This window comes from Octodon degus, unplaced genomic scaffold (genome assembly GCF_000260255.1).
Source record: "Octodon degus isolate 3935 unplaced genomic scaffold, OctDeg1.0 scaffold00004, whole genome shotgun sequence".
NCBI classification, from domain to species: Eukaryota; Metazoa; Chordata; class Mammalia; order Rodentia; family Octodontidae; genus Octodon; species Octodon degus.
Window position 1 is genome coordinate 8,336,545 of NW_004524580.1, and position 21,036 is coordinate 8,357,580.

The following is a 21,036-nucleotide window of genomic DNA, read 5'->3' on the forward strand; positions in this document are numbered from 1 at the left end:
CTGATCTCATTACATTATTACTGGTTTCACTTGTTTGTATTCTTGTACCTTCTCTTGTATTCTCACAGTAACCAGAGTGATCTTTCCAAAACACAAATTGGGTCAGGTCAGAATTCTCGAAGGTCCTCTGATCTCACATAGAATGAAGTACAATGTTCTGAATGTGGCTTGGAGTCCTTAGGTGACCAGCTTTCTCGCTTATATCTAAGGACCCTACTTTACTTATTCCACTGAATAATACTGACTTTGGGGCTATTATTTTGATGTATTATGATCATCGTTGCCCCTGGGTGTTTGTATTTGTGGTTTCCTGTGCCTTAAACAATTTTTTCCTGATATTTTGGTGAATTATTCCATTATTTTACTTAGGTTTTTTAATCTGACCACCCTTAGTACAGCCTTATCCCAACACCTCTAATCCTGCTTTATTTTTTGTCTGTAATCTTGTCACTTTTTCATACTAAACTGTGTACTTATCTTAATGGAATGCAATTTCCATGAGCTCAGACTGAGTTGGTTAGGAGCTACTGTATGTTCAGTGAAGAGATAAATATTTGATGCATCCTATACTTAGTTCTGTGGAAAGCAGAATGCAATGACACAGAAGGATAAAATCTCTTAAAAAGAAAAAAAAAATGGTCCATGATCTCAGGTGAATGGCACTCTACGAAGAAAGAAAAAAGAGTAGGAATTCAGCCTTTGTCTATAGAGTGGTCATAGATGGGAGGTTAACCAAGAGACAGCCTGTGGGGTTTCTCAGAAGCTTATGTATTTTCCATTGAGGAAAGGTCAGTTGCAGAGAACTCAGACACTCTTGAGAGATTTCTTTTAAGCCTTTGATCAATTCTTAGGTTAAAACTTTGAGATATAATTACGGTTGCTTGTCCAAACTGTGTTCATTATTAACAAAAATTAAATAGTGAAAAACTTTATTTGATAAATACTTAGTAGAAGCAGAGTACAGACTAAACTTCAGCAAGCTCCCCAATATTAATTGCATTGTACAGGTTAGAGTTTATTAATTTCACTTTTTTTTTGATACAGGATATCACGATGCAGTTCAGACTCATAGTGATTCTGTTATCTCAGCCTGCCCAGCACTGGGATTGCAGGCATGCACCACCACACCTGGTTTGGGGGCCAGCACACACACCCAGCTTCCAGGTTCCAAGGCTGGTGTGGCATGCAGTACGGGGATCCATCTCAAATCTTTGCGCTTTCCAGGCAGGCGCTTAGACTGCTGAGCTATCTCCCCACCCCAGGTTACAGTTTAAGTTTTGAGAAAGCTTTTCACATCCCTACCTTAGTCACTGTATCTTTTGCAGTCCTAACTGCAAACACTAGTACAATTGGGGATATCATTAGCCACACGTCAATTTATAAAGAGTAAAGATAATTGAAACATGGATTTCTTGAGAGGTATAATGCTCTATTGTACAATAAGCTGTCAAGGAACTCATTGGGTTTATTTGGTTTTGGAGAGGATGCCAGTAGGTAATTCATCACTGGGAACCTGAGAAGGACAAATACACTAGATTTATGGGCTCTGTGAAAGTTAATGAATTATTATCTAGCACCTGATAGGTAAGGGTTAATGGACTATTGAGTAAGCCTATAAAGTTCAAAGGACTTTTCTTATAACCTATTTAACTAATTATTTGAATGGTCAATTCTACCACAAGTCAATATAAAATCCAAGTAGCTATTTCAACACATTTGTTCACTTTATGCCTCTCGAAACCATTAGCCAAGAAAACATTCCAAAGGTAGGCTATAAAGGTATACAAGCATTATCATGATCACTCTAGACTGTAATATTTGGATATATATAACTTCAGTCAACAGAAGGTTACTCTTTCAGATTTCCTGTGAAATAAGTACTTGACTGTTCTTTTAAAAAAGTATAGGCCTTGTTAATTATGAGTGCTTCTACCTGAATTTCCAGGTGGCTTCCTGTGATTAGTAAATCGTTTAGATTTCAGGCAACAGTCACCTGATGAGGCAATCTATTTTTTGGTACCCTAAGATCAACATTTGGTTTTATATGAATATATAAATCCTGGCTGGGTCTAATTTGAGAATTTAGCAGACTAAATTATATTTTATCATCTGTCTAAGCAGCTAAAAACAGAAAGTTAAGATATAGTACCAGTCTTGACTATATCAACTGTTTGTGTGGAAAGGACATGTTTTCTATTCAGAGAACATATGCCTAAATATTAAAATCTTAGTATCCTACCTCTCGAATTGCTGTACAAAACTCACTCTGCAGCACTTTTCTGAGGGACTGTAGCTTGTGCACTGGGACTTCTCCAGATTCCTGCAGCTTTTCCAGTAACTCAATTGCTCTTGCAACATCTGAATGAAAAAAATTAAAATAGAGAGATGTATAAAAAATTGTATCTTATCAGCATATTAACATTATTCCAGGGCTGGCCAGATAGCTCAGCTATCTAAAGTTCCTGCTTAAGCAAGCACCACATGCCGCACCAGCCCCACCCTCAAGGAAGGGCTAAGCCAGTGTATGTGGGGGGAACCACAAATTACTCCAATTGAGTGACAATCTTGTGCCAATTGAAAATCAAGGAGAATTAACTTCACAAATCAGAATTCATAACTCAGAATTTATTGATTTCATCTTTTGGTAATAGTCATTTTAACCAGTTCCACAAAATTCATTACTTCATACATCCTTTTTATGGCATTTCACATATGCTATTTTTGTCATACAAATCTGTTTGAGTAAGGAGAAAAGAGAAAGAAACATATCTCTCATTTATTCTGTTATCCCTCCAACCAAGTAGTTCTATCAGTTTTCCCTTGGCGATGCTTTTGCTTGATTTTTCCACATGTGACATTTACCACAGCAAAATCTCGTAGTTGTTAGTCTGATGATTTGATCGGTATGTATCTCCTTCACCTGTACATAAATTCCTTGAACATTAGCACCCATCTGGTTTGTTTGCCATGGCCTCCCACAGGCTGGTATAACACAATGAATAAATATTTGATGAAAGATCAATGTTTCTCCATTTCACTAGCACTACACTATTCCAGGTCCTCCTCATCTCTTCTCTGTCAACTGGAATAATTTGTTCTTCCCCAGCCTCCTCATAGGGTCCATGGAGTGATCTGCCTAAAATACTAATATGATCATTTCTTTAATTCTCAGCTCCTAGAGCCACACCAGTGAAGAGTTTTCGATGTATCAGAGGTTAATGTATAAAGGAATGTCTTTTATGGCTATAAAATTTAAAAATCCCTGGGTTAATTCATGTTGCCAAGGAAAAATGTCACAAAAAGCTATTTTAAGTACTTAAAAATATCTCTTCTCTCCTATTGCTATAGTCAACAGTTCACTGAAAAGTCACTTAGGCATTTAACTAGTAAGATATAATTAATTGCTAGGTCACTAGCTCCAAAGAGTATCACATATTCCCCAAATTAATTATACAATCATTCCATCCATCCATGCATCCATGTGTGCATCCATCCACCCATCCAAATTCCCATTATAACTGGCACTAAGTTCGGCAAGAATAACAGACATCTTTCCTGAATTCACTGAATTCACAATCTAATAAGAAAGGACTAAGTGTATCCACCTATGATGAGATTGTTACTACTTCAGAATTTAAGTGGGGTTAATATAGGTGTATGTACATAACATAACCACAAAGTGACTTTAGAGAGACTCTCCATGAAACAGTTACTTTGATTGCCAGTTGTACCCTAGAGTAACACAAATCATGAAATCAATAGGACACTGTCAGTTTCTGAAGTTTTTCTTTTAGTACATAAACTGGAAGTCAATAGTCAATTGGAGAACACTGGTTACATCTATAATCAACAAGATACCAAGGTGAGATTTTATGTACTTTTAGCTGCATAAAATTCTGTGTCCTAATACCCAATAAGTACATAAAACTCTCAATATGTTTAAAATTGAGCTCATTATTTCTTCCCGTGAAAATAATTTCCGCTCCCTAAATTCTATATTTCCAATAATAGTACTCCAAGCATTGTCTCCTAAGCTAGCCTGTGTCATCATCTTTTCCATTCACTCCCCCACATGCAATTAGTCATCAATTACTACTGCTATAGTCTATCCCAAAAAGCTTTTTGAGTGTAGCTTCTTCACTTCATTATTTCAGGGAACGCTTTATAATTTCTCACTTGTCATATAGGAACAACTCGTGACCAATTTCCCTTAAATTAGTCTTTCAGTCCATCTTCCACACTGCTTCTAGTGTAATTATTTGTCCTGAATGATATATATTCATTGTTATTATTATGAACTACCATTACTACCATTATTATTCTAACTATTATACTTGTTCTAAAATCTTATTGATATTGACATCCTTCAGGGTGAAGTCCAGACCACCTAGGGTTTTATAGAAGGCCTTTACTAGCTAACTTCCTTCTACTCATCTTTGGACACCTGTTCTTTCTTATGCTATATTTTGGCCATCTAAAATATTTGTGATTCCTAGAACATGCCACGGAATGCCATGTCTCCATGGCTCAACACATATTCTCTCTTGTTCTGGGAATGAAATTCATTCCTTCATTCATTCACTGACTCAGTTGTGCTGGACCCTGCATTGTGACATAAGACAATATACAGGCATGCATATCACAGACGAACAAAAAAGGTGTGTGTGCCACAAGCAAAGCACTATGTGCGGGATCTGGACGTGTAACAAAAATACACACAGTATCATCACAGAGCACCTCTTTGTGAAAGAGCTAAACCAAGTCCTAGATAGGAAGTCGAAGTAGGAAAAGAGAGAAAACGTTTCAGGCGTCGGGAATAAATAACAATCTTATTGGCTTAAGAGAGCGTTAGATGGTCAAAGAATGGAAAGGAGGTCAGTATGGCTAAAGTTGAAATCAAGGAGGGCATAGTAAGAAATGAACTAGAAATCACACCATGGAGGTTATTTTAGGTAGAGTTGGGTTGGTTTAGCTTAAGCAGCAGCTCTTCAAGCACATACTCAGGGCAAAGGTAGTTGCTATCATTTTTGTTTTCCTGTGATTCTTAGTTCACTCATCCACTGTAAGAATGAATACTCTTGTCATACCTCTAAGTGTTTTTATCCCACCTTCATCCCTATAAATCTATAACTTCCTTGAAATGTAAGCAATGTTTGTCATTATATTCACAATTCATTACAGAGTTCCTGGCATACAGTATATATTCAATGAATTTTTGGTCACTAATGAGACTAGTTCAGGAATACACAGAGGTCAATGACTGCATTGATCCATAATTGTTCATGAATCTAGACCTCTAGATCACTGTAACCCTTATTCAAGACTTGTTTGGTCTTAGTAGTGAGACCCTGAACACCCTGTAGACCCTTCTCTAAAAAAAAAAAAAAAAAAAAAAAAAAAAAAAAAAAAAAACTTGTTTGGTATGATTTGGGTCAAGGAAAAAAGCCTAAATGCACAGGCTGAAGAATATTAATGACAAAGGGGGATTTTGGGGGGAAAATGACACCAATGAAACTATTAAGTAGTTTTTCACTTACTTTGTATATTGAAACTAGCTTGGATTCTGTCCTGGTTTGTAAGTGTCCCCCCAAAGCCTCATGCAGTTATGGGGGGGGCGCTTCTGGAGTTTGTGATAGATTATTGTGGGTGTGGATGCTGCACTTGCCCTAAAGCAAGTAATCTGCATTACAGTGTAAGGAGCTGAGAGTAGCTAGCTGCCTGAGCTGCTGCACTTCCCTTCGCTCTCTGCTGTTTGCCACCCCATGAAAGGTTGTTCTCTGCCATGTTCTACTCTGCCTTGGAGCCAGCTGAGTATGGACTGAAACCTGCAGTAACTGTGAGCTAACTAAAGCTTTCCTTCCTTCATTGTGAGTGTTGGGTATTTGTCTCAGCAATAAGAAAAGAGTAACTGAGACAGATACCAATAAAAAAATATGAGTTCCTGAGACTGGGCATGGTGGTGCAGGCCTGTAATTCCAGCACTTGGGAGGCTGTAAAGAGGTGGATCATTATGATACAATCTAGTAGTGAGACCCTGCATAACCTGTAGACTCTTCCCTAAAATACAAAAAAATAAACAAATAAATAAAAATAAAAAGAAATAGCAGTTCGTAAGACCCATCCCAAACAAAATAACCAAGAATCTCCAGAACACTGGGTTCAGTGCTGGCTACATACTGGAACTGTGTGGGAAACTCAGAAAGGCACACATATCTCGTTCAGTCTCACCAGAGACTCCAAAGGGACTGGCCCAGGTGAGAGCTGGGCACGGGGCTCACAGCGTAGCTACGGTGAAGACCACTGTCCTTGTCAGTCGCGCTTGGTGTTTTTAGGTCACTGGATCACTTGAGAATTTGTTTTTAAACCGACCCGCTACATCAGACAATTAAATTGAAAACTCCAAGAGTGTTACCTATTTGTCAGGTACTTTTTAAGCTTTCAGATGATTCCTGTGACCATCTGATTTGAGAAAAATGTTGTTGAAAGATAATCATCAAAGAAACCAGATACACCTCCTTTAAGACTTATTAAAGGAAAGCCTATTCTGTTACTTTTGGTCTTTTCTAGTCCTTAAAGAAGGTATTTGGGAGATGAGAGAAGCTTCATGAAAAATGGTCATTCATTTATTTTTATTTATTTTTTGCAGTAACAGGGAGTGAACTCAGGACCCTGCACTTGCCAGGCAGGTGCTTATTCTACAGAGCTATCTCCCCAAACCAAGGTCATTCTTTCAGAACAGAGTACATGCTGGCTATTTTACATCTCTTCTATCAATTACATGAGGTTTAGAAGTATCATTTGTAATACAGGAGATGGCAGCTGTCAACTGGGTTAATTTTATGCTAGCAAAAGAAGTTCTAGTTTAGCTTTTAATCCACCTTAGAAATAGGAGACACTAAGGTAGAGTGAACTCTACATGATCCTGTCTGGAATGCCTCACTTCTCCACTCATTACGCACCCTTGCTAAGATGTTGTGACTCCTACAATCCTTCCCCACCCTTCTGAAGATGTTGCAATTATCTTGAGATGAGAGGGGGGAGTTGGCTCAGTAGAATAAATGCTTGCCTGGCAAGTACAAGGGCCTGAATTCAATCCCCAGTTCTGCAAAACAAAAGAAAACAAACAAAAAAATTAACATTGTCTTTTCCCACTACTATTATGGACTACTGGACTATACTGGAATATTTTGCTGAATTCACACACTTACAATATTTAAATGACAATGGAATACTCTTCTCTGACAAAACTAAACAAAAAAAGGGATAAAAATGAAGGACCATTTCATATCTGTATATTCAAAATAGGATAGACATACAGTTACTTTCTTTTAATTCAATAAACAGAAGGATTTGTTCTAATAGTGTTTGTGGATAGGATATCATGTCTGCATCTTGTACTATGAATAACCACTAAGAAAACAACAATATGCAATTATTAATTATTTTTTTAAACTTTTATTTATTTATTTATTTAATATTTATTTGTTTGTGTGTGTGTGTGTGTGGCCAGCTTAGCCCACCAGGGGGCAGGGCTGGCTGGCATGTGGTGCTGGGGGATTGAACCGCGGTCCCTGTGCTTTTAGTTTGTTCTAAGTAGGTGCTTTAGACCACTGAGCCATCTCACCAGCCCGCAATTATTAATTATTGAAACTGTGCTAGTAATTGGTTTTGAAATTCATCGCTATTTGTTCCTCAATAAAATTATTTTTTTTAAAGAAGAGAGAGATTAGAGGAAAACAGAATTACAAAGAAGAATCCCATGACTTCAACCACAGCATTCCATTGTGGTTGCCATGGACACCAAGAAGATATTTAAGCATAAACAAAATAAAGAATGAGGCTGGAAGTGTTTCTGATCTGTAAGAATCAGGGGAAGTGAGTTCAGATGCTGGACCTCTAAGAACTGTAACCAAGGAAAGGTCCGATGGTAGGCTTTATTAATAAACTCCAGTGTATTGTTTTGTTTTGTTTTCCAATTTTCGGTCTGATGTTGAAATAATTTCGCCATGAACATCTGAAAGGAACACCAGCATGCCTTGCCTATTTGCCTGGGAAACGGATGGGAGACCTACCTGCTTGCCCTGTCTGTCTATCTAGAGTCAGAACTGTCTTGCTGGTAAACCCCAGCACCCACCAAGGGCTATCAGGCAGTGGTAAAGGACAACAGAAATCTAAGAACCAAAGTTTGAAGAGATCAGTCCCTCCAGATCAGGCCTGACTGGTGCTGGAAACCAAAATGTGACAAGTGATAACTGAACAGAAGAATAGAGTTTTAAACAGAATTCAGATTCTCTTTAGCTCTGTACTAGAAACCCACAAAGCTAGGATCTGGAAAGAAGCAAAACACGAAAGTCTTCAGGTTAGCAAACCACCTATTTTTACAACTACTGCAATGAAGTTTATGGTTTATTTATGAGTCCCCTAGGGTTCTTGTTCAGAATGCCCTTATGGTTATTTTATGAAACCATTCTACAAGTCTGGTTGTCAACATAGATATTTGGGTGTATTAGTGTGGCTCAAATTAGGACTGGGGAGACTGCCAACAAATCAAACAAAAGCAAGATCACAACCTTTTCTCCCTGTAATATTCTCCTCATTTTATTTGCTAATTCTCAGATAATTGCAGTTATCCCATTATGCAGTTCAAATACGTGGATTTTATCAGAACCGATTCCCTTCACACCCTAGATTCCCTTCACTTCCACTCTTTAAAAACAACAAGAAAGATAACTTTTGTTTAACATTTGAAAAGTGAGCATATCTTATTCCATTTTCTTCTTTTATATTAGGCAACCAAATGGTGGGTAACTAAAAGAGAAAATAAATTTATTTTGCACGTTCTAAAGACTGAAAAATCAAAGACCAAGGGCTGTATGCGGTGATAGCCTTATTGTTGTAGTACAATATGATGGAGGAGGGTATTACCCAGCAAATGAGATAGACAAAGCTGGATTCTATTTCAAAGATACTACCAAGATAACTAACTCAACCCTTCACTAATGATGAATGTTGATAATTAGCCTATTCATCAGCATGGAATGCTTTGAACAAATATTTTCTAAAAGGTCTCACTTTGTAATATTATCCATTGCAATGGTAATTACACTTCAACAAAAAGTTTGGAAGGGACATACAAACCATAGCATTTGCTCCAGGCCTCTTCCACATTATGTCTTTCTTGCACATAAAATATATTTATTCTATCTTAATGGTTCCAAAAGTCTTAATCTATTCCAGCACCAGTTCAAAGGTACAAAGTTCAAAATCTTGTCTAAATCAAGTATTGGTGTGACTCAAAGCATGAGTCATCATGAATCCCTGTCAGTGGGTGAAATCAGAACAACTTATCTCCAAAAGACCATGGTGGGACAGGATAGGCATTTCCAGTTCAAAAGTGAGAGATAGGCACAATGACAGGTATAACTTGTCTGAAGAAATTGTACAACGTAATAGAGAAAACCATTCTAAGTCTTACAGGGGGAGAATAATATCTTTGACTCCTTACCTCACAAACTGGGGATATTAGTGCTGGAGTTGGAGTTTTATTCCTACAGCTCTCCCAGATGATCCTTTGGATGGGTAGCACTACAGTTCTAGGATCTTTGGGTTAACACCACTATCCCAGCTCTGCTAGTTCCAGCTGCCTGGGGTCACCCTACTTCTGTGACAAATCTAACTGAAGGAATCTGTGCTCCCTGAGATCTTACATTTTACATACCTGTAGACTTCACCCCACAGTGATGCTGGCAAGGCCCACCACTTGCATTTTGCAGAGCAGCAACCTAAACTATAAGGGACCCACTCGAACTGTGGCTAGTTTTGTTGATGAGCACTGAGCAGCAGAGCCAGGGCAGTCCTGCTCTACCCTCTACATTCTGCCCTCCTAGATCTCAGGCTGTGAAGGGAGGAACAGCCTCCTGTGATGGGAGGGAGTCCCTGCAATGTCTTCTTGGACTTTCTTCCATCATCTTGATGAATAGTACTTAGCTATGTCTTCTTCATATTAATTTCTTCAGCACACAGTTGCTTGGTCATGCCCTTCATATTCTTTCCCAAATGCAACTTTTTTCTCTTAATGTGATCAATCTTTAAAATTTCTAAATATTTTAATTGTTTCCCCTTTAAATATAAATTCTATTTTATTTGTTTAGCTATATATACTATTTTAAGTTAATTGCTTTCTTAGTCCATGTGATCAAAAGTACTCAGGCAATAGCCTGAAGGTTTGCTACTTTTGTTTTTCTTGTAGGTATCCTACTTCAAAACTCTCACAGTCTATGTTCCACAAAGCCCTAGGATGTGGACATAATTCTACCAAATTCTTAGCAACTGTATAATAAAGATGACCTTCTCCTCCAATTTTCAAAGTCTATCTCTCATTTTCACCTGAGACACTTCATCAGAAGGGCCTTTACTATCTATACTTCTATCAACATTCTTATCATGACCAAATAAGTAATCTTCAAGAAGCTCCACATTTCCCCTGGTCTTCTGTCTTTCATTTCTCACCAGAATGACCAAAATGCTCTTTTCAAAGTAACATAGTCTTCTGCTACGTTACTCCTGTGAACTCTCTCAGCCTCTGCCCATTACCCAGTGATCATATTTTTACATATTTACAATGGCAACAGGTCCACATCCGGATAATGATTTAGGTTAGTTTGTGTTCTGTGGCTATAACTGGATACCACAAACTGAGTAAACTTATAAAGCAATTTATTTCTCATAGTTCAAAAACCTGAGAAGTCTAAGAGCATGATGTTGACAATTTCACCACATCATAATCTCACAACACCCTCACCTGCATCATAGGATGACAGAAAGGGCAGCACCGCATGTGAGACGCAGTATAACAAAAAGCTGCCCCAGTGCACAGCTATGACTAACCCCCAATAAAAGCATAAATCTGTTATTGGCATGATCTGACCACTTTATTGTACCTACTTCTTAATATTATTACAATGGCAATTAAATTTCAAAGTGAATTTTGGAAGGGACATTAAAATTAGGGGATAGAGTTATTTATTGTATGCTAAGAGCTTTACATGCTTTATCCCAATTTATCTTTGTAATAACTACATATTGTAGTAAATACTTTTTACAAATGAGAAAATAGAGGCTCAGAGAATTTATACAACCCACTAACAAGGAGAAAATCTGGGCTTGCGAGCTTGGGCCTGAGTGATTCTAAATCTTGTGCTTATTATCTTTATTTCCATCACAGTTTCCCTTTTAGCAGCTTTATCTTCAGTATTCAGTACTTTTATAATAGCTCTGGGCTCTGCAGGCTGTCTTGGTCAGAGGCCGAGCTCTTGATTTTTCTTCTTTCAATAAAGATTAACCTATATTCATTTACCAGCGTACCTTTCTCAGGTAGTATTCATTGATCAGTGTGATACTCAGAGAGCTTTGAAATGATAGAATAGAGCAGTTCTCAGCCTTGCCGCCCGTTGGAATTACCTGGGAGCACTGGAAACCACACATGCCTGGATCTTATTTATATTAATTTCCTATTTCATTCATGTGGGGAATGTCCTGAGCAGCAGGACCTTCAGAGCTTCCCCATGTGTATAGTCATGTGGAAAATCACTGATACAGAATCTCAACACCCTCTGGAAATTTTAATAAAAATATTATTTATGCTACTAATTGCTATCACACATAGTGTTCATTATATCACTGCTCAAAACATTTTCCTTCTGTGAGCAACTTAGAGGTAGATACTATTATTATACTCATTGTACAGAGGAGAAAATGGAGCCTCATAGAAATAAAGTAATTTCTCTAAGGAAAAAAACTAGTGAATGAAAGAACTGCAATTTGAGTCTAGCAGGAGAGATTTAGAATTGGGTCTACATTTCAGATGTGGCTCAGAAATCCATGCACAGTCAGCTGTCTGCATCTGCAGATTCTAGAAGCAATGGGGCAAAACACAGTAAGCCTATAATGTCTCAGTATATGCTGAACAGGTATGGACATTTTTATTATTATTCCATAAACAGTATAGTGTCATAATTATTTATATAGTGTTGACGTTGTATTAGCTATTATAAGCAGTGTAGAAATTACTTAAAGTAGTGGCAGGAAGTACTATTCCATGCTGTGCGAGACCTGAGCATCCGTAGGCTTTACTACCGGCAGGAGCAGGAGGTGGGTATTGTCTTGAGACAAATGTCCCCAGACACTAGGGATACTATATAGTTAAATTTTTTCCCAGAACTAGTAGTTTTCCAAGGCTGCTAATGAGATTAAGGCAATTTGATCAATAAATTCTGACAGTCTTGTATTTTAGTCAACTCAAAAACTTTCCCCTTTTCTATTTATTTTTAAAAACGCAGACTTAATAAAAATATCTGCTTTTGTGGGAGACAATATAGGTGGTTCTGACACAGGATGAGATTCATAAATGCACTTTGGAATTTACTGAGTGTCTGCTAAATGACTTAGAACAAAGTGAGCCCATGGCCATCATTTATTCAGTGATTACTTAACTTACTTATATCTCCTTATAAAATCTTTACTAATATATGGATTATTATTACTTCTATCATCAAGCTAAAGAAAATTTAAAAAAAACATAGTTTACAAAGAAGGGTTATCTTGCCCAAAGTCATACAACTACTAATGGTGGAGAGAAGACTCAAAATTAACTGTACTACACTCTGCCCAAGCCTTTCCATTTCTCTAAGCTGACACTTAAAACGAGTTGGAGAGATACGCAGCACAGAGGCAGCTGGATGGAACTCAGGTGAACTGCCTGGGGGACACCAGATTTGTGGTGCAGCGGCAAAGAGATAGAATTCAGGGGGAGTAACCTGCATAAAAATACCAGTTTTGAAATATATAGCTCTTATGGTCTGCAGTACAAAACAGGTATCAAAATTTGTCAATTTCTAAATTTCACTTGATATTATTATTATTGCTAATTGTACCACTGTAACTAAGACATCATATCTATCTTAACCACAAGTTCTCCCTCCCTTGAGTAATAATATTGGGAAGCCCTGAGGTAAGAACCTCACCAAAACCCTCCACTGAAACATGGAGAAAAGTGACAAAAGGAAACGGATGATCCACTCTCTATCAATAGAAGAGGCAGGATCTTGAGATACCCACAAACCAAAAAACTCTGACACACAGAAGATATCCCTGAAGAGCAGACCTTTTACTGAGAGGCTCTGATGGTAGTGATATAGAAACCTACTAACTAAATTTCACAAAAGTTCTAACAGAAATCAAAATAAAGAGTTCTTTCTGAAGTAGCAAATAACAAGATGAAGGAACTAAATGAAATCTTAAGTCCCCGGCACACCCAGAACAAATCCAGGAGACATCAGCATAGAAGAAATTAGAAGTCACACAGCTGAAATCTTTGAAATGATTGCAATTGAATGAAGGAAACAACTCCAGATGTGTACAGAGGCAATCAGATAAGAGATAACCTCTCAGTTAAAAAAAAAAAAAGAAATAAATATATTGAAAGAATTGCTAGGCATATCCAAAGAAGATATTGACAAAAAAATAGAGAAGAAGAGCAAAATAATGGAAAACTTGAATGAGCAACATAGGAAAGAAACAGAACACATGAATCAGATTCAAAAAGATATCCAGGAAATTAAAAATTCCAAGGGCTGGCCAAAAAATTTAGTGGATTAAAGCACTTGCCAGCAGGTTCAGGGGACTGGAGTTCAATCCCAAGGTTTGCCATGCCAGCCCTGCCCCTGGGGTGCACTAAGACAGGGCATGGTGGAGCATGCCTATAATCCCAGCTCTTGGGAGGCTGTCAACAGGAGGATCACTACAAGTCCAATCTAGTAGTGAGGTCCTGAACAACCTGTAAACCCTTCCCTAAAAAACATAAAAATAAAAATAAAAAACAAAAATTCCATTAAAAGCTAGTAAAACTATTTGAATGAAGTTAAAGATAGACTTTCAGACCTTGAAGACATCACTGCAACTAGTGACCAGGAAAGATCTCTTAAAAGCAACAAGGAAACAGGAAATAATAATTCAACTGCAATGTGACACAAAGATGAAATAAGTATCAATGAAAATGGAATCAATGCAAATGACATAAACAATATTTGCAGAAGTAACAGAAGAAAACATCTCATACGTGGGGAAAGAATATGACATACAGGAATTTTCCTGGTGCCATTTAAAAATTTGGCAGACTCTGGGCAGCCTGCAGGACTCTGACAAACTCTGACCTTCCTTAGCCCACAGACTGCAAGTGTGGAGCTTGTGCTGGTGCTAGTCCAGACTTTTAAGAACTTAGGAAGTGTTATGGTTTGTGTGTATGTGTTCCCCCAAAGCCTCATGCAGTCATTGAGGTGTAGTTCTACAGTTTGTGATTAATTCATGATCCAACACTGGGACTACGAGTCTGAGTACTGCTGGCATTTATGGTTCTGAGTGCTGCTGAGATTATGGGTGTGAGTGCTACACGCAGCCTGGGGTGGACAGCCTGAATGTAACATAAGAGAGACAGAGGGACAGACTTTCTCTCTGTTTCCACAGTTGCTGTTACTCCTCCCTTTTGCTCTTGCTGTTTTGCTGCCTTCCGCCACCATGAACTCTGCCCTTCACCATGTGCCAGTCTGCCTTGGAGCCAGCTGAGTAAGGATTGACATCTCCAGTAACTGTGAGCTAAATAAATGTTTCCTTCCTCAATTTTTGGTGTTGGGTATTTGTTCCAACAATGAGAGAAGAGTGAGACAGGGGGGCTGAGTAGACTGCAGCGCACAGGAAAGCTGTGATTTGTGGTCCTAGTGCACACAGGCGCAGAGCTTTCCTGATACCATTTAAGAAATCTGGTAGACTCTGGGCAGCTTGTGAGACTCTGGCAAGCTCTGACCTTCCTTAGCTCCCAGCGTGCAGGAGTGGAGCTTCTGCTGGTGCCACTCTAAACTTTTAAGAACTTAGGAGAACTGTGAGTGGCCCGTGGGATGCAGAAATGCTGCAATCTGTGGGCCTCATGTGAGAAGGTATGGAGCTTTCCTGGAGCCATTTAAGAACTTTGGTAGACTCTGGGCAGACTGTGGGACTCCAGCTGGGTGATTACTGGGAGCTCCAAAAATGCTAGAATGCAGGAGCAAAAGGCAATCTGAACCCTCTAGCTCACCAAGAACAAATTCAGGAGACAAAGACATAAAAGAACTTGGAAAGCACACACCTGAAATCTCTGAAATTATAACAACTGAAGTAAGGAAACAAGTTCATTAGTCTGTAGAAGAAATCAGAGCAGAAATGATCCCTCAGGTCTGAAAAGAAGAGGAAAAAATCATGAAAGAAATGCTCAGCACAGCTAAAGAAGACATAGATAGAAAAATAAGGAGAATAGAAAAATGATGGAAACACTGAATGAACAATACAGGAAAAAATTAGAGTACATGAAGCAGATACAAACAGATGTCTAGGATATTAAAAGCTCCACTGAAATCTAGCAAAACCACTTGAATGAAACTGAAGATAGATTTTCAGACCTTGAAGACTGCTGTAGCTAATGAACATGAAATAAAAAATCTCTTAAACTAACAAGGCACCAGGAAATAACAATTTAGCAGCTACAAGACAATACAAACAAAAATAATATAAGAATATTTGGTGTCAGTGAAGCAGCAGGAATCAGTACAAATGACATAAAAAGACTTTGCAGAAGTAAATTTTCCAAACATGAGAAAAAAAAACCTCTGACATACAGATAAGTGAGAAACATAGAACTTCACAGCCATAATCATAATAAATCTACACCTACATACATAATAAGCAAGATCTCAGAAATTCAGCAAAAAATAGAATATTAAAAGCTGCTAGAGAGAAGAAACAGATCACCCACAATGGAAAGCCCATCAGAATTATGACAGATTTTTCAACATAAACCATCAAATCAAGAAGAGCTTGAAGTATTTCAGGTCCTTAAAGAAAATAACTTCCAACCCAGATTGATGTACCCTGCAAAACTATCAAATACAATGGCAAAATAAGATCCTTCCATGACAAAGAACAACTGAGGAAAATCATGACCACCAAAGCAAACCTACATAGAGTACTAACAGATTCTCTAGAAAGAGACAGAAGTGATCATAACATTAAGAACACTAGAAAGAAGCCACCAAATGGAGCAAGTAATTAAAAAGAGGGAAAAAGTATGGAACCTATAGAAAGAAAATAACACAACAAAGATAAGCCAACACATATCAGTTATAACCATCAATGTAAACAACTTCAATTCACCAATTAAAAGAAATAGACTAGCAGACTAGATTAAGAAACAAACTCCAAGAAACACATTTAACATTTAACTTTAAAGAATATGACACACATATAATTGAGGCACTTAGAACTCCAAATAGCATCAACTATGATAAATTTACATACAGACATATAATAATCAAGATCCCAGAAATTCAGCAAGAACACATTAAAAGCAGAGAAAAAGAAACAGACCACATTTAAAGAAAATCTCATCAGAATCACATCAGATTTCTCAACAAAACCATGAAGTCAAGAAAAGTATGAAATGAAGTATCTCAAACCCTAAAAGAAAACAATTTCCAACCCAGACTGATATACCCTGCAAAACTGTATTTCAAAATTAATAGAGATGTAAAATACTTCCATGACAAAAAACAACTAAAGAACTTCATAACCACTAAACCAACCCTACAGAGAACACTGGAAGATATTCTGAAAAGAAATTAAAATGGCCACAACTCCAAGAACAATAAGAGAAAGAAACCACCAAATAGGGGAAGCAATTAAAAACAGAAAAAGCAGAAACTAACAGCAAAAAAATAACATAATAAAGACAAGACAATACATACCAATTATAAGCACTGATGTAAATGGACTCAATTCACCAATTAAAAGAAATACACTGGCAGAGTGGACCTGAAAAAAAAATCCAACAATATGCTGTATACAACAAAAGGATTTAACTTGAAAGGAGATTCATAGGCTGAAAGTCAAAGGATAGAAAACAATACCCATATGAGTCAGGAACTCAGAAAAAAGCAGGGGTAGCTAGTCTGTTCACAGACAATGTGAACTTCAAATGAGCAATGATCAAATGAAATAAAGAAGGTCACTACATACTGGTTAGGGGAAAACTTCAAGAGGAAGAGATAACAATCATAAAGATGTATGCACCAAATATGGAGCACCCAGTTATATGAAGCAAATTTTAAAAGCAATGAAAAATTAAATTATGAATAACACAATATTAATGGGAGACCTTACCACTTCATTATCTCCAAGAGATAGGTCAAGCAGACAAAAAATTAGCAAAGACATAGGAGAACTGAGTCAGTCAATCCTTTGAACAAATGGACTTAGTGGACATTTGCTGAGTGTTCCACCCAACAACATCTGAATTTTCATACATTTCAGCTGCCCATGGGATGTTCTCTAAAACAGACCACATATTAGACCATAAATCATGCTTAAGTAAATGCAAGAAAATTGAAATTATGCATATTATCTGATCATAGTGCCATAAATCTGGAAATTAATGACAAAAGAAAGCACAGAAAACCCATATGGAAATTAAATAACACCCATCTCAGTAACCAATAGTTCACAGGTGAAATTAAACAAGAAATTAAATAATATATACAATTTAATGAAAATACAAATACAACATAGCAGAATTTGTGGGGTGCAATGAAAGTAGTTCTCAGAGAAAAATTTGTATCAGTGAACTCAGACATCAGAAAGACAAAACAAGAACAAATATATACCCTAATTCTGTACCTCAAGCTTTTAGAAAAAACCAGCAAATCAAGCCTGAAGCCCAAAGACAGAAGGAAATTATACAGATCAGAGCAGAAATTAATGCAACTGAGACCAAATAAATAAATAACAATACAAAGAATTAATGACTCAAACAGCTGGTTCTATTAAAGATTAAATGAAAATGATAAACCCTTAGCAAATCCCATCAAAAAAGAGGAAAGAAAAATCTCAAATTCAAACAATAAGGAATGAAAAAGGTAAAATTACTACAGATCCTGTGGAAATTCAGAAGGTCATCAATACCTTTGTCAAAAATGTTTACTCTCACAGAAGATTAAAGAGAGCTATACCAAACTTCCTCCTGAACCTAGATGCAAAAATCCTGAATAAATCACAAACAGAATGCAGCAAATTATCAGCAAGATTATACACCAGGACCATGTAGGATTCACCCAGGGATGCAAATGGTTCAACATATGCAAATATAGAAATATAATACAGCGTAGCAAGAGAACCAAAACAAAAACACATGATCATCTCAATAGACATAGAAAAAGCTTTTGATGAAGTCCAACACTCATCCATGATAAAAACACCATAGATAATTGGAATAGATGACCTATACTTTAATCTGATAAAGCCATCTAGACAAACCAACAGTCAACATTACTCTAAGTGGAGAAAAGCCAAAAGTTTTTACTCTAAAATCAGGAACAAGACAAGGATATCGACTATCACCAGTCCAGTTCAATATAGTTCTGGAAACATTAGCCAGAATCACTATACACGTGAGAGAAATAAAAGGTATAAGAATTGGAAAGGAAAAAGTTAAATTATTATTTGCAGATGACATGACACTATGTGGAGGGCTCAAAAAGCTCCTAGAATTAATAAACGAATTCAATAGCATAGTAGGATACATAGTCAATACCAAAAATCAGTAGCATTCCTCTACACTAAAAAACAAACTCACTGAGAGAAATAATAGAGAAACAACACCCTTCACAATAACATCAAAAAATGAAATACTTAGGAACTAATCAAATAAAAGAAGTAAAAGATATATATAATGAAAATTACAGTACTCTGCAAGAAAAAATGGAAGAGGATTTTTAAAAATAGAAATATTTATCTTGCTTTTGGATAGGAAGAACCAACATTGTGAAAATGGCCATACTCCCAAAATTGTTATACAGATTTAATGTAATCCCTATTAAAACACCATCAGCATACCTCAGAGATCGAGAAAAAAAAAATCCTAAAATTCATTTGGAACCAGAAAAGACCTAGAATAGCAAAAGCTATCCTGGCCAACAAAGGCAAGGCAGAAGGCATTACAATCCTTGACTTCAAATTATACTACCAAGGTACTGTGACAAAATAAGCATGGTACTCACAAAAAAAAAAAAAAAAGCAGACCTGAATACCAATGAAACAGATAAGAAGACAGATAGAACAAAAACACATGAAACTCCTTTTTTTTTCTGGTGTAAAGAACAAGTGTAATGTTAAATTATATGCAAAATGTCTACTGCAAAACAGTAAATTCTTTTTTATTAATTTTATTGAAAAACAAATAGCAATGAGACAGTTTCAAAAACAAATAGTAGGACAGTTTCAATAATTAATATATTGCATATTGTTGTCTTCGTAGTGGTTATTCATAGTATAAGATGGAGACATGATATCCCATCCAAACACTAGACAAAGGGGCCAAAAAGGTTTACTGAAACAAAGGCTCTTTAACAAAAGGTGCTGGAAAAACTGGGTTTGTCCATGCTGAAAATTAAAAGAAGATCTAGGTCTATCACCAGGCAGTAAAATAAAGTCAAAATGGATTAAAGACCTAAACATTAAAAGGGAAACAATAAATCTACTAGAATAGAAAGTAGGTGGAAATCTGGAAGACATAGGATTAGTTCATGAACAAAAACCAAACTGCATGTGACATACTTCATGTTATTGAGAAGTTTCTTCATGTAAAAGGAAATCATCCACAGACTGCAAAGACAACCCACAAATTGTGAAAATGTCAACCAACAGTCACTCATTCAAAGAACTTCTCTTTAGAATACAGAAAGAACTAAAAGGGGGGGGGGCAAAAGGCACAGACCCAATCCAAAAATTGGCATCTGAGATGAACGCACACTGCTCAGAGGAAGAAATACAAATGGAAAATAAATACATGAAAAAATGTTCCACAGAAATGGTCATTCAAGAAATGCATGTTGAAACAATGCTGAAATTTCATGTCACTCCAGAAAGAATAGCTATCATCAAGAAATCAACCAATAATAAATGCTGGAGACGCTGTGGGAAAAAGGAAAGATCCTCCAGCGTAGGTGGCAGTCTATATTGGTACAACCATTATTGAAATTAGTGTGAAGACTCCTCAAAAAACTAGGAGTAGAATTTCAATTAAAAAAAATAGCCAGCTATTCTCACGTATATTTTTCTGAAATAACTGAAAATATCATACCACAGTGATCTATGTGCAACCATGTTTATAGCAGAACAATTTGTCATTGCTAAATCTTGGAAACAACCTAAATGCCCATCACTCGAGGAATGGATAAAAAACATGCCTTTTTATACAGTGGAGAACTACTCAACTATAAAGAAAGATATACTTGAGGTTTCATAGGTAAATGGATGCAACTACAAGCTATACCGATGAGTGAAATAAATCAGACCCACATGTGTAAACATATTGTCTCCTTAGTATAAGAACGTGAAAGAATAAATAAAATTAGAAAGGTACAATAGATATAGTAAAAAGGAAAGAAACTAAATACACAGAATAAACAACTGAGATGAAGAAAATGAGAAAAGCTAGGGGAAAAAGGTGGGAGAAAATCATTTAAGTGTATGTACAAGATAGCTAAGATGATTCCACTACTAATTTCTATTTTTTTGAAGGTAGCAGTTAATGCTTTGAATTATTACTTTGACTAATTCTATATGCTAATGCCTAATGTCAGCAACTATATTGAAGACAGCGATGTGCAACATAACAGCCATGGTTGAATATCAACCATCTTGTTTTGTTTTTATTCTGGGTTTCTTTTCTTTTTTATTTACTATTTTTATACTGTGTCTAAATAAATTTTAAAAAAAGGAAAAGGGTAAAAACTTTCAGCCTTCATGCAAAGAAAGTGTTAACATTTTAACTCTTTGATCAATTTTTCAGGCCCATATCTGGTAGTCTGAACAACAAATTTGATCATTACAATATGTAATATAATAACCATTGTTAATTTCTTATTCTTATGTTGAAATTTAGTATTACTTTTATTGCTT

The 21,036-nt window shown here is 36.6% G+C and overlaps 1 protein-coding gene across 1 annotated transcript in view; it reads right to left on the reverse strand.

Moving 5' to 3' along the window:
• Lin7a (lin-7 homolog A, crumbs cell polarity complex component) overlaps nucleotides 1-21,036 on the reverse strand; it is a 191,864-nt gene that overhangs the window by 121,570 nt on the left and 49,258 nt on the right. The window contains exon 2 of the mRNA XM_004623758.3: nucleotides 2,240-2,358. Within this exon, the coding sequence (XP_004623815.1) occupies nucleotides 2,240-2,358 (119 nt within the window). The remainder of the gene's footprint in view (nucleotides 1-2,239; nucleotides 2,359-21,036) is intronic.